At 39.4% G+C, this 14,467-nt stretch overlaps 1 protein-coding gene across 1 annotated transcript; it reads left to right on the top strand.

Moving 5' to 3' along the window:
• Positions 1-388: 388 nt before the first annotated feature.
• Havcr2 (hepatitis A virus cellular receptor 2) lies at positions 389-14,223 on the top strand. Its single transcript, XM_026388323.2, has 7 exons — positions 389-1,155; positions 2,141-2,479; positions 3,577-3,660; positions 7,627-7,670; positions 9,061-9,187; positions 11,226-11,262; positions 13,504-14,223. Exons 1-7 carry the CDS (start codon positions 1,095-1,097, stop codon positions 13,661-13,663), a joined length of 852 nt encoding a protein of 283 aa, XP_026244108.1. The 5' UTR covers positions 389-1,094; the 3' UTR covers positions 13,664-14,223.
• Positions 14,224-14,467: the final 244 nt, after the last annotated feature.

Raw genomic sequence — 14,467 nt, 5'->3', positions numbered from 1 at the left:
TCTATTAAATGAATTTAATGGCATCCAGGTGACGAGGAAATTCAGGAAGGCAAGACACAGAGGAAGGCCAACTGTGTTTTCAGAAACCACTCAGTCTGTAAGCTCACTTCCCTTTTGTAAAGAAGCTTTGGGTTTTAAGGTATCCAGATAAAAGTCACTCTCCCAGGGCTGAGGGCACGTGGGGCTGGTATTGCCTCAGGAATGAACCATGTGGCTGGAACACAACATTTTCTGGCAGTTCATGCCAGAAGCCCCCCGAGAGTGAGAGTACCTTGTGTTCATGAGATGGAATAGAATACTCCGGTCTCCTCAATTCCATCCAAAGTCAGGGAGTAAAAAAGCATTACCGAGAGGAATATGACTTTCCTAAAAGGCAGGGTTTGAAAGTTTGAAGGTCGAAGTCAGACTATTAGAGTGGAGAGCTGTGCATATATCACCTATTCATTTTATAAATTTCTAAGTGAGGAAGCTCAGATTCAACAAGGTATAGGACATGAACGAATTTGTGTTAGAACAAGGACAAGAACTGGGTCATGATCATATTGGCAGTTGCCTATGGATGTGAGGATAAGGAAGTTGCCATCCATTGTTCTGGTCTCCAGCTCCTAGTTCAGTGCCTGCATAGAGTACCTGCTTTATGAGCACTGACTGAATGAATGCATGAACCGTCTGACTGCATTTTATATTCCCCGTTAACCAGCCCAACTTGCACACTGTCCATTTCAGACCTACTTAACCTAAGTAATAAGATGAGGGTTCTTTCTACTGGCTATGACTAACACTTTTGTTCCTCTGAAATATTGCTTCCTCTTTGTTGAGATACCAGGACAAACATCATCATGTTCACAGGACATGTGGGGTGTGGTATGACAAACAACTGGGGCTTCTTTTGATGTGACTGAAGATTTAGCAGCGTCAGTACAGACATCATTGGTAGTCAGACACCCTCAAGTGTGGTCTGGCAATCAGCAGAAGTAGCTTCCATTCATGTGATTGTGGAGGAAAGAGACAGTTGGAGGAAACACTTAGTTCATCTGGAGAGTTCAAACTGTGCCTAAACAGAGTCATCCTCTGACTCTTCCTCTGAAGAGCCCATGTTTTCACATCTTTCTTTTCATGGTATCCTGTTATTGCTGCTGCTGCTGCTTCTTACAAGTAAGTGTGGTGTGGGTATTTACCCTTGGAGAATGATGCTGGACGGAGGGCAAGATAGCAAGAGATGCAAGGTGGTCCTCACAACATCATTTGTTGAGGTACAAGTTTGGAAGCCACCTAAATGTCCACCTGTGGAGGAGTAGGTAAATAAATGTGATATTTCATGATACACACACAGTAAGCCTGACTGAATATATTGGTATAGAATGATTCTCAATCACAATGCTTTTGAAAATACCAAGGGGTCAGCATAATGTATGGCAGGCTCCTCTTTGTGTGTATGCATTGGGAAGGAGAGGGCATATCTAGCCATTTCTTAATGTGGGCTCTAGGGAGGAGAACTGGGAAATGGGAAAAAGGTGGGGGAGGAAGTCAGACTTCTGATGCACTTTTTATACTGTTTGAAGGTTTTAACCTATAAATGTGTGTGTACTGTAAAAGGAATTAGTTTAAAACCTCAAAACAACCTGTGAGTGGCTTCAAATATACAAGCTTCTTATTTGGCCAAAGCTATTTATTCACTGTGCCCCTGGGCCTTTTTTAAAAAAGAGAGATTTGTGTTTGGATAGCCACCCTTGGTTGATGAGTAAGTAGTTCCTGACTGACAATGAGATTTTCTGTTCGTCCATTCCAACAGCTGTGTCTTCTCATGTTCACAGAACTGTCCACAGTTTTCTCCTAGTTCTCAAAGAGTTCTGATAGGAAGGGTCAAGGACCCACGATACCTGGAAACTGTTAGAAATACATGTTCTCAGACTCCACCGCAAACCAACTGTGCCAGGAACTGCAGTGGTGGAGTCCCCCATTCATGTTTTCACAAGGCTTCCTGGTGATTCTGTGGCTGCTCAAACATTAGCATAGTGAACCATCCTCCAAAGGGGGCATCAGCCGTGTTCTCCTCTGCATTCTATAGAGCTTTGTTTGCTGTATTCCTAAAATAAACTAGCCTTACTCAGGGTCTTGCTCTCCTTCCCTCTTTCTTCAGGGTCTTCAGAAGGGGAATACATAGTTGAGGTGGGTCAGGATGCCAGTTTGCCCTGCAACTACAAACCCATCTCTTCAGGGAGTCTTGTGCCTGTGTGCTGGGGCAAGGAGTCCTGTCCTGTATTTGGATGTAAGGATTTGGTGCTCAGCACTGATGAAACGAATGTGAAAGATCAGAAATCCAGCAGATACCAGCTAAAGGGGAATTTCCACAAAGGTGATGTGTCCCTGACCATAGTGAATGTGACTCCAGCTGACAGTGGGACCTATTGTTGTCGGATCCAATTTGTAGGACCAATGAATGATTACAAACTAAATGTGGAGTTGATCATCAAGCCAGGTGAGTGGAATCTTTGCATGCCTTCCCTATGCCTAAGATTCACATCTTGATCACACACAATAAACATTGATTTTTTACTACCTCTGAGTCCCCTAATTACAGTTCTGGGGACGGACCCTGAAGACCTAAAGTTTAATAAGCCCTACCTGTGATTTCCAGCAATGTTTAACACCCTCCAATATATTTTGAATGTCCTGCATGGTATCTACAGAACTAGAGGATGGCCTAGATTAGTGATTAGATACCCTAACTGCTCATTAGAATCACCTGGAAAAGCTAGGGTATGGTGGCACATGTCTGTAATCCCACTGATTTGGGAGGCTGAGGCAGGAAGATTGCAAGTTTGAGATTGGCCTCAGCAACTTAATGAGGACCTAAGCAACTTAGTGAGACCCTGTGTCAAAATACAAAAATAAAAGGGCTTGGGATTTTTTTAAGCACCCCTGGGTTCTCTCCCTGGTACAACAACAACAAGAAAATCATCTGCAGAGATCTTTTTAACCACTACAATGCTTGGGCCCCACCCACAAACAGAGAAATCAGCATTTCTGGAGATGGAATCCTGAACATCAGCTTTTCATGGATTCTACCCCAGATACAACCAGGATGTGAACCACTGGACTTTGCATGTGTGTTGGGGGAGGGGTACAGGCTCTTGTATGTTTTAAGATTTATAGGACACATACTTTGTAACCGGATGGGGCCAGGTTCCAATCCAACTCTGCATCGTACTAATTGCATAATCTTAGAAAAGTTATTTGACCTCTGTGACCTCCTCTGTAAAATATGATAATAATACTTACATATAGGCAACTGAATAGATAATATTTTATGCAAAGCCTTGGGTATGGCCACTTGTGTGATTCTTAGTTCCATTAATATTTAGACTGTCACAATGATGACTGCCTCTTACCTCTGTCAAAAGTTTGAAGTGTGTGTTCTCCCTCAGTGAAGGAGTTCAGCTTGGTTTGAAAGCTGAGGTTGTGTCTGTCTTCATTTATTGTCTTTCACATTTTTTCTACTGCTCCTTTGATTCTCTGAAACAAGCTCTCTGCACTCAGAGAAGTCTCATCTTTAATGTTGGTTTCTGACATTAGCCAAGGTCAACCCAGCTCCAACTGCCCAGAGAGATGTTACTACAGTTCTTCCAAGGATGCTTACCACCGAGGGACATGGCTCAGGTAATACATGGGGCATAGGAGGAAGCCTTTAGCTGGTGATTGAGCTCAGAGGATGGGGCATGGATGTTTTTCTGCACCTGAAATAGTGTTTGAAGTGAAGGTGGTAGTGAAGACATCCTGAGTTCAGATTCTGGATTAGCTACACACTAGCTAAGTGACCTGGGCCAAGTTCTTTCACTTCTCAGGACATTAACTTCCTCTTCTGTTCAAGGAATGAGTTTAGAGACTTTTGGATTCCATGACCCAGTGAAGTTCCCCACCCATGCTAAGAAAGAATTTTGGTGATCTATATATTTGCCAAATAAGGAAAGAAAAGTATTTATTGCCATTATTTCATTAAAAAAAAAAACATTGTCTCTTAATCTTATTTTACTTTAACTTTTAAACAATTAATAAAATTATTTTATTTTATTTAATATTGAGTAAATCTAACTTAATGGAAAAACTCATTACATCATCCTCATTATTTTCTGATTTATTCTTGGACCAGTGATATTTCTCATGTATTCGCCCCAATCCGTGTTCAGGGACTCTTAGATTAGATGACTTTTAGACTTCTCTCTAGCTGGAATACAGCCCATCAGCTTCCTCAGATTAATTCTTTAGCTAGTACACCAAGGTACTTTAGAAGAGAAGGTAGGACAGAACACAGACCTCAGGTCACCTTGATCAAGGATGTTAATACTATGATTCTTTGTCTCTCTCAAATTCTATGAAGCTCTTTTTTTTCTGTAAATTGAGGTTAAAAATAGGGAAGTGTCACCTCATAATGTTATAAACCATATAAGTCATGCCTTAAGAGTTTTAAGTCAGAAAATGTATCTAAAATGCTTAGTTTCAGTACTGATTATAGTTCGTACTCAATATAGGTTAGCTATTGCCATGAATAATTTCAGAAAGAAGATTGAGATTATGGTTAATTACTTCAGTGACAAGTAGAATGGGTACAAAATCCAGCTCTTCTTATGAGCTCTGTAAAGTTTCCCACCTCTCTGAATCTCAATTTTCTCATCTCTACAAGGAGGGCAATACCAGTGTCTACTTCATAAGGTACTATAAATAATAAACAGTAGGGGCTGAGGGTGGGGCTCAGTGGTAGAGCACTTGCCTAGCACATGTGAGGCACTGCGTTTGATCCTCAGTACCACATAAAAATAAATAAATAAAAAATTAAGGTATTGTGTCTAACTACAACTAAAAATAATAATAAGAGTAAACAGGATAATGTATGTGTAAATACAGCATAGTACCTGGCCTATAGAATTCATTTAAATATTATTTATTATTATTATTATTATAGTGATTAACTTCACGTCCTTAAAGGTTCAGGCTTTGGTTGTTCTCTAGTGACTGGAAGCCTTCATCTCTTTTGTGATTAGTGAGGAAATTAAATACGGCAGGAACAGATGATCATCCACATTGTGGGCTAAACAATCATACAGGTGTTTATCATGTGCCATTGTTTTATTTTAAAGAACTTACAAATATAGACCTAGATGGGACATCAGGGATCATTTAGTTCCACTTTTCCACCCTGTGCTTCCATGCATCTTCCAATATCCCACTGAGTAGGTACCTGCTGTATATCACACATGCAGGCATATAGGGAAGAGGGAGTTCACTTCCTTGTCTATACCATGAACTGAAGTCCCCTTCCCCTTAGATTTTGCTTATTAGTTACTCCCCTCCAAGACAACAACAAAGGGGCCATCTCTTACATCAGAGAATATAGGGACTTTACCTAGATTGAATTTCTGAGCTTTTCAAGAGCCTGAATTAAGAAAATAGTTGAATAAACAAACCAACAACGACACCGCCCCCCCCAAAAAAGGCAATTGCTCCAAAACAGGAAAACAAAACTAAAAGTGAAGTTAATGAACATCTAACAACTTGCCTATATGTAACATTATGTGAATTAATCAAGGTGAGTCAATTCATAGGTAGTCTATGATTTTTGTTTAATGTGATATGGTTGCTTTTAATGTGTTCAATATAAAGTGGAGTGAAGCCTTAAAAAGCCAAGGTTCCCAGGGCTGTGGAATGTGCTAAACCCACCTGAACACAGGACAAGTGTCCTCTCCCTTCTTCCTAAAGGAGGTGGGACTGGGTCATGGGTGAGTCCTCAGCTCTGGGAAGACTAGTTTGAATTCCAGATTTCTCATAGGTAAAGTACTTCTGTGATCATAGGTAAAGTACTTCTCTAAGACTCAGTCTCTTCATCTGAAAAAAATGGGGAAAATACTCTTACATACCTGTTGTGGTGAGCACTAAATGGGATTGTGGCTTTAATAGTGCTAAGCACCACGTCTGGCACACAGACAGTGCTGAGCAGATAGGGACCACTGCATTTATACACTTTGATGTTCTCTTTGCCTGCAATCCACCCACCTCTTGGGTTCTCCAGAAAGAAACACTGCAACTTCTTCCAACTGTTCCCCCCACCTTGGCTGATGGGCAAGTCTGTGAAAATAGGCTCTGATAACTCAATGTGCTCCATCCATTTTATAGATCATTGTTATAGCAAATGAAGTTAAAAAAGAAGAAGAAGAAGCAGTCAGTCTTAACAGTTAGGCCAACAGCCAAAATTATAGGGAAGCAGAAACTGGATTTCCATTTGAAAATCTTGCATGTGGTTAAGATTCATGTTTACTTAGCAGTTCCATTGTGGTTTTTATACTTTAATTTGCTAAATTCCTTTCAGGTAATAGGCAAAATATAATCTTTTTCATATCTGTTTCTTAAATAATTTTAGGACGAGAGTATACCTTTATAATATTGAAATCATAGTCTGCTAAACTATTATTTAGTTGAACCTGATATGCATCTTAAAGGGTTTAGACTTCAAGGTTTCCAGGAGACAGCCATGGTGTTTAAGGAGTTTAAGAGTCTCTGACTTAGTCATAAAAATGAGGAAGCATGCTTTGTTTTCCCAAAGCTGACAAACAATTTGTGTTTAGAATACAGTGTCCACAAGATCAGGGTCTCGGGCCTGGGTTTGTGGCTCCATGGTAAAGTGCTTGCCTAGCATGTGTGAGGTACTGGGTTTGATTCTCAGCACTGCATATAAATAAATAAAATAAAGTCCATTGACAAAACTAACAAAATATTTATAATATCAGGGTCAGTTCCATCAGGTTTGCTGTTCTCCCCTAAACCTGGCACAGAGTTATACATTATTCCTTGACTACTTAATCAGATAAAAGAAATAAACAAATCAACCAAAAGGAAAGATGGTGAGTTGACAGCTGAGCAGCGTGGTCTTTGAGGTTGTGAGGGTAGATGGTAGAGAATGTATGCTTGAAACCAAGTGGACCTAAATTGGAAGGTCATTTCTATCATTCACTAAACTCTGTGACCTTGGAAAGTCACTTAACTTCCCTAATCCTCAGTAGCTTCATCTGTCTAAGGGGACTAACAGTCCTGACACTTTAGGATCCTTATTTCGAATGCTAAGTGAGATACTTCATTAAGAGTTTTGCACAATGCCTGGGTCCTGGTAAATTGTAGCTAGAGCTCTTATTTCCATTTGAAGGTAACCGAATACTCTGTCTCCCTCCTAATGAATAAATGTTAAACTTTTTCTAGAAAATGGATTTTTTTCATTTCTTTCAAAGTCTACTTAGAATATAATGACTGTCATCTTTGCTATTGAATTTTTGTAGAAGCCACTAAAGCCCTGTGGATAAAAACAAGCTCCATATTCAATATAAGTCTTCCTGACAAAAATCTGTATTGCAGGAAAATAGAAATAGGTAGGGTTCATTATCTAGATGAATGTTCCTGGTCATCTGAAGTTGATTTGTAAGCAATCAGTAAATTCTGTTGTCTCTCAATTAGTATTGTGAAGACGATGGGGAAGAATTAGTTTTAAGTAGGATTATAGACATCATTCAGCTTTTTCTGATACAAAAAAAATTGTAACTATTGACTATCTTCCCTCATTTGTGTGTGTTTGTGCTTGTGTAGTGGAGACACAGACCCTGGGGACCTTCCATGATAAAAATCAAACAGTAAGTAATTTTTGTGTGTGTGTGCTAACAATCTCAACTGCATAAAGAAAATCTGGCTTTAGACGTCTTCTCACTTACCATTTCCTTAGGATGGAGGAGGCTTACCCCCCTTAGCTTGTCTGTAATGTGTTGATGATGACAAACCAAAAAGAAGAAACATTAGCGTGTTGTCCCTCTTCTCAAATTTTACAGTTGTTACCACTGTGGAAGTTTCTAAGACTTTCCAGCTTCTTCCAATACACTTCTTCTTGCTTCACTTATATTCCAGGCAAAAGGTTGATTCTGAAATTTGTTCATTTATATTGACAGAACGTCAATCCAGAATATTCAAAGCCAAGAATTTATGTCATTTAAGCATAAAGTAATACTTGATTTTACCATAGTTTTAGTGTTCCCCACATTTCCAGAGTGAAAGAAAAATCACAAGAAATCAAGCTTGTAGTGGTGATTTAAAAATTCTTTGAGGGCACATCTGGGAGTCTGTGTTGCTTTGACTGAATCTCCTACCTGTATGTTCACATCTGGCCCTCAGCATCCCATTTTTGTCCCTCCCTCTTTGCAATCAAGGACTGCCTTTTGAGTACCTCTGTGTGGACCACAGTGCTTACTGCACAATACTTTGCAGGCACAGTCCAGCTGCTGCAGAAATAATGTGCATTGAATATATGTGTACATGTTTATTGAATAAATGAAAGGTTTAACTCTTCCCCAATTGTTTTAAAAGTCCCCACTACTACTGGTTTTAAAGGAAGACATGGACTGAAATTTTTGAAATAGGAGGATTTTTTATGTCTCTCGATTATCATAAACATAAATTAATTAGAGAAGTAGCAATAATGTCTACCATTGATTGAACATTTACCATGTTTCAGGCCCTGTGCTAAGCATTTTATATTATATAAACTTAGGTTTTCCAAAAATTCTGGAAGTTCACTTAACACTGAGATTTGAATCCAGCCCTGTTTGATTGCCAAGTCCTGGTTCTTTTGTCACATTATTTCCGGGAAAATAGGGGTTTCACTGCAAGGCATCCAATGTGGACCACTCTGAAACTTTCTGGGGGGACACAGGGCATGCTAAAAGAACAGGACTCCACTCAAAAGCCCATTTTTTGGAGTGTGGGGAGAGATCCATTTATTAAGAGCTCTTTCTACAACCACAGTACAGAAGAGAATACTCCATTTCTTTGTTAACTCCAATAATTAAACTAATCAATTTCTTTCATGGTTTGAGGCTTGTCTAAAAGGAGACAGATCAGGGGTAGTTTTAAAGTCCCTTCCATACTGTGATGCTGTGAAAGGGATGGTCTGACTCCATATCTTGGTATTAGCTGAGTACACAGCTAATTTTTGAACATTTGCATCTTAAATCCTGTTTTGTGTTTGCATAGCAGATATCCACATTTGCTGATGAGTTCCAAAGCTTTGGAGCAACCACCAGAAGAGGCCTCTATATTGGAGTAGGAATCTCTGCTGGGTTGGCTGTTATGCTTATCTTTAGTGCTTTAATTCTCAAATGTAAGTTGTTGGACATGGTTTGTCTTTCCCTCCGATAGGAACTGGAAATGTTGGAATGAGAACAAACCGAGATAGAAATATGACTTTGTGCTGGGCATGGTAGCTCACGCCTGTAATCCCAGCAACTCCAGAGGCTGAAGCAGGAGGATTAGAGGCCAGCCTCAGCAACTTAGGGAGACCCTAAGCAACTTAGTGAGACCCTGTCTCAAATTTTAAAATAAAAAGGGCTGGGGATGTGGCTCAGTGGTAAAGTGCCCCTGGGTTGAATCCCCAGTGTGTGTGTGTGTGTGTGTGTGTGTGTGTGTGTGTATATATGTGTGTGTGTGTGTGTGTATAGGTTTTCCAATAATTCCAATTTTTATATATATATATATATATATATATATATATATATATATATATATATATATATATATATAAAACTTTGTACCTAAAGGTGATTAGGTAGGCTAAATACCCACTATACTTCTAAACCCTCACAATAATAATAGCTAATAATTATTCAGTGATTACCACATGTCAGGCAGGTCCTGTGTCAAATGTTTCACATACATTTTATCATCATCACCATTAGCAAGTTTCAGAGCTGGGATTTAAATTCAGGCAGGCTGATTCTAGTATCTTTTCTGCATATCATTAATTAAGAAGACTTTTTTTTCAGTGCTGTGAATTATTGAACCCAGGGGTGCTCTACCACTGAGAGACATCCCATCCCTTTTTTAAAAATTTTATTTATTTATTTTTATGTGGTGCTGAGGATCGAACCCAGTGCCTCACATGTGCTAGGCAAGTGCTCTGCCACTGAGCCACAACCCCAACCCCATCCCAGCCCTTTTTATTTTTTATTTTGAGACAGGGTCTCCCTAAGTTGCTGAGGCTTGAACTTGTGATCCTCCTTCCTCAGCCTCCTGAGTAGCTGGGATTATAGGCGTGAGCTGCCATGCCTGACTCTTGTCAGCTCTTGAAGTGTAACTATTCCTTGTCTAATTGCCCAGTCAATAGCTCCACTTGGATATTTCACACATTTAACATGTCCAAAATGGAGCTTCCAATTCTATATTATTCGACCTTCCTTCTCTGGTCTTCTCCATCATATTTTACCATTGTCTGTCTCGTTGTTTAAGCCAGAAATGCAGAAGTTATCCTGCCCCCATTCCTACCTCTTAAGATGCAGTCCAACTTCAGTTCCTGAAGTCTTTCTCCAAAATATATTTAAAATCCCTCATTCTGCATGTTTTGGCCACCACCTTACTATAAGGCACTGCCATCTCTACTTTCTTCCCATTTCTTTGTTCCTCTCCCTCCTTCCTCCACATAGCTGACAGTGATATTAACACCAAAACAGACCATATCTCTGTCCTTCAGTGATTTCCTATAGGTCTTAAAATAAAACTCTAACTCCTTATCACGATGGAAAAGTCCTGTGGCCCCTAGCCACAGCTTACTCCTCAGCTTTCACCTGGGGCTGTTCGTTCTCTTAGCCACTTTTTGGTTTCAGAGAATCACCAAGATCTTTCCTAGGGCTTCTCTCTTCTTGGAAGGCTCCCCGAGGCTCTTGACACAGCTGACTCATTCTTTTCTTTCAGAGCTGAACTTAATGGTAGTTTCTGAGAGTGTTGCCCTATTCTCTGTTTCAGTGTGGTTTTGATTTCTCTCATACATCACACTTTGAAATTATTTCATTTTTCTACTTACTTTTCTTTTCCTTCTACCCTATCTGCTTTCTTCTCTTTTTTCTTGTTTCTCTCATGCAAGCTTCGTGAAGTTAGGACTCACAATTCACCTTTGTGTCAACCATGTGCAAATTGCCAGACACTTAGAAAAGGCCTCGTGGTATTTGTTAAATAAGAAAATGCATCTTCTTTATTTTCTAGCCTAGTACATAGAATAAACTAAGACACACATGGGGAGTTTGATTTAGTTTCTTCTAAGCAGAGACCAGATTTCCCTAAACAACAATTACCCGCAGTGAGCCCATTTTATTTCTTATTTATTTTACCTAAGCACATTTATTCATTTTACTTTCCTCTTTACCTAGGGTATTCTCATAGGAAAAAGAAATTACAGAATTCAAGGTAAGAATAGGAATGGGAGAAGGAGAATCTGAGCGGCCCCCTACCCTAATATAGCTTTGATTTTTGCCCTGAGAAGGTTTGGCCTGGGGTTTTGGGGGTCTAAGCTTGTATTTCTTTTGCCTGAAGTCTAATTATGAAATGCAAATTCAACATGCTGCTCTGTTTGCTCCCTGATCCATCTAGCTTCCTTAGTTCTAATGTTAAGGTATAGAATTTATCTCCCTATTATTAAGAAATGCTTATTTATCTCTATATTAATGGGGATTTTTTTTTTCAGTGATCTGAAACCTCAACTTATTGAGCACTTACTATATCCAGGGGGGTCAGGGCTGGACACTGAGGTAACCAAAGTGAACAGGAAAACCAATCTGTTTTCAGGGTTTTTATAGCCCCACTTAGGCTTTTCAGCTGATGATGTATAGGATCTCCAGGGCACTTAAGCCAACTGATGCAGGACCAGCCCTGTAGCAACTGAATTGGAATTTTGATGATGAGGACTGAGCAGGTGTTTCTCTAAAAGCTCTCTGGGTGGTTCTGTTGTGTAGTCAGGGCTGAGAGTTAATTCAGGTCCCTGTCTTCATCATCATTCCTTACTATTTACACCATCCATTCCTGATCGACATAGGTCACACCCTTATCAGATTTTCCAGTTTTAGTAACATTTGGTGCATTACAAGAATGTAATGTATTTTGAGAAACAAATGACTGTCCATTAAATACTATCTAAATCACTGATCATTTTAGACTAAGATAAATGTGGTATATTATAAAGACAAAATAACATGTAATAAAAAGTCAAATAAAGTAACAAGTAAAATATTCAATGATTAGTGTTCTTCATTAAAGCAGAAATTGGGAAATATGATTATTATTCAGAGGTAACATTGATAGGGATTAATTCATCATTTGTGAAATTATATGATTAATGTTCATCCCTGCCTACAAATTGTAAACTCCACAGAAAATTAGGAACTTGTCTGCCATATTAATGACTGTATCCCCAGAACAGTGCCTGATCCTATTAACAATCAATATTAATGATGGAATAAATTAGTATTTTTCATGGTTGACCTGTGAGGCAGGTCTCACATTATTTCCATATTACAGACAAGGATACTAAAACACAAAGTTTACTAACACTTAACCTCTATGGGATTTTTGTGTTCCATTCAATTCTATCTCTCTAGTCACATAGAACAGTGTGTAACATACTAATTATTTCTTGAATGCAAACAAAACATAGTGTACGCCTGTAATTCTAGCAACGCAGGAGGCTGAGGCAGAAGGATTGCAAGTTCAAGGCCAGCCTTAGCAATTTAGTGAGGCTCTAAGCAACTTAGTGGGACCCTGTCACAAAAAAAAAAAAAAAAAAAATATATATATATATATATATATATATATATGGAAAGGGCTGGGAATGTGGCTCAGTAGTTGATAGCCCCTGGGTTCAATCCCTGGTACTCAAACAACAACCACCACCAAAACCAAAACAACAACAACAAAAAAGATTTATGCAAATCTTAAAGCTAGCATGTATCAGAGAATTTGAACTCTAGTCTGATTGGATCTGCAACATAATTGTTTCCATTTATTTTTCCTTTTGAAATTGTTCAAGCTAACAGAAAAATTGGAATGACAGTGCAAGGAACAACAGAACCTCCACCTGAATTCACATGTGGCATGCTGCACATTCTGGCTTTGTCCATTTCTCGATATGTACAGTGGTTTTTCTGAGCCATTTGTAAGGAAGTTGTAGACATCTTGACACTTCACCTAAACATTTCAGCCTTTGACCACTAAGAATAAGGATATGCAGTTTTTCTATTTAAGAAAAATGAGGTTAATTCAGATTTTCTCAGATAGTCCCCGAATTATTTTATGGCTTTTCCCCCAGTCGACATCCAATCAAAGATCATACATGTCTCTTCAGCAAAGCCTAATCTTATTATTATTATTATTATTATTATTATTATTATTGGTATATCAGAAATTGAACTCAGGGGAACCTGGCCACTGAGCCACATCCCCAGCCCTATTTTGTATTTTATTTAGAGACAGGGTATCACTGAGTTGCCATTGCTGAGGCTGGCTTTGAACTCACGATCCTCCTGTCTTCAGCCTCCTGAGCTGCGGGGATTACAGGCGCATGTCTCCACACCCAGCTTAAAGCCTAATCTTGTAACCTTGTCCCATGTTGCCTGTGGAATACTTAAATCAACCGCAACACTTTTCTTTTCACAGTCTCATCACGTTGGCCAACCCCCGTCCCTCAGGGTTGGCAAATGCAGCAGCAGACAGGATGCGCTCAGAGGAGAACATCTACATCATTGAGGAAAACATATATGAGATGGAGGACCCGAATGAGGACTACTGCTATATCAGCAGTGAGCAGCAATACTGACCACCTCTGGGTTCTCACCTTTTTATGCCATTGAATCCAGCACCTTCATTTTTGACCTTGGTGTTGTTGTTTTTTTCAAAACTGAGACGTGTCAGCTAACTGGTTTTACAGGTTCTGTCCAGGGGCACCAAGAAGAGTGTTCCTCTTTTCTGGAGATAATTAGCTCACATTGGGGTTCAACCGTGACCTTTGCTGTACATCATTACCTCTGTATCCCAGCTAACAGGGGTATCCAACCCAGAGACTGCCAATCATGGGCATTAGACTTCAAATGTACTTTTATGCACATTAGGGATTCTTGATATGAAATCTTTCCAAGAAATTCAGGCTTATGATGTGACTGTGAAGCTCCTGAGAATGTAGAGTATACTGTGTGTCGAGACATGTGCTTTTCTTCTCCGGTACAGATAGTCTAAAGGGGCACTGATTTTCATGGAGGTCTGTAATCCTTAAAAAGGTACAATAAGCCAAATGTTGTGGTACATACCTGTAATCCCAGCAATTTGGGAGATTGAGGCAAGAGGATTCCAAGTTGGTGGCCAGCTTCAGCAACTTGGCAAGGCCCTAAGTGACTTATGGAGATACTATCTCAAAATAAAAAATAAAAAGGTTGAAAAAAAAAAAGAAAAAGAAGAAAGAAAAGGAAAAAAAAGCTTAAGATATGAAAGGAGGGGCTGGGGCTGGGGCTGTGGCTAAGCGGTAGAGTGATCACCTAGCATGTGCAAGGTGCTGGGTTCGATCCTCAGCACCACATAAAAATAAAGGTATTGTGTCCAATTATAACTAAAAAATAAATTAAAAAGA

The sequence above is a fragment of the Urocitellus parryii genome, chromosome 1 (genome assembly GCF_045843805.1).
Source record: "Urocitellus parryii isolate mUroPar1 chromosome 1, mUroPar1.hap1, whole genome shotgun sequence".
Classification (NCBI taxonomy): domain Eukaryota; kingdom Metazoa; phylum Chordata; class Mammalia; order Rodentia; family Sciuridae; genus Urocitellus; species Urocitellus parryii.
The sequence above is the reverse complement of the archived record's forward strand: the minus strand, read 5'-3'. Positions and strand labels throughout refer to the sequence as shown.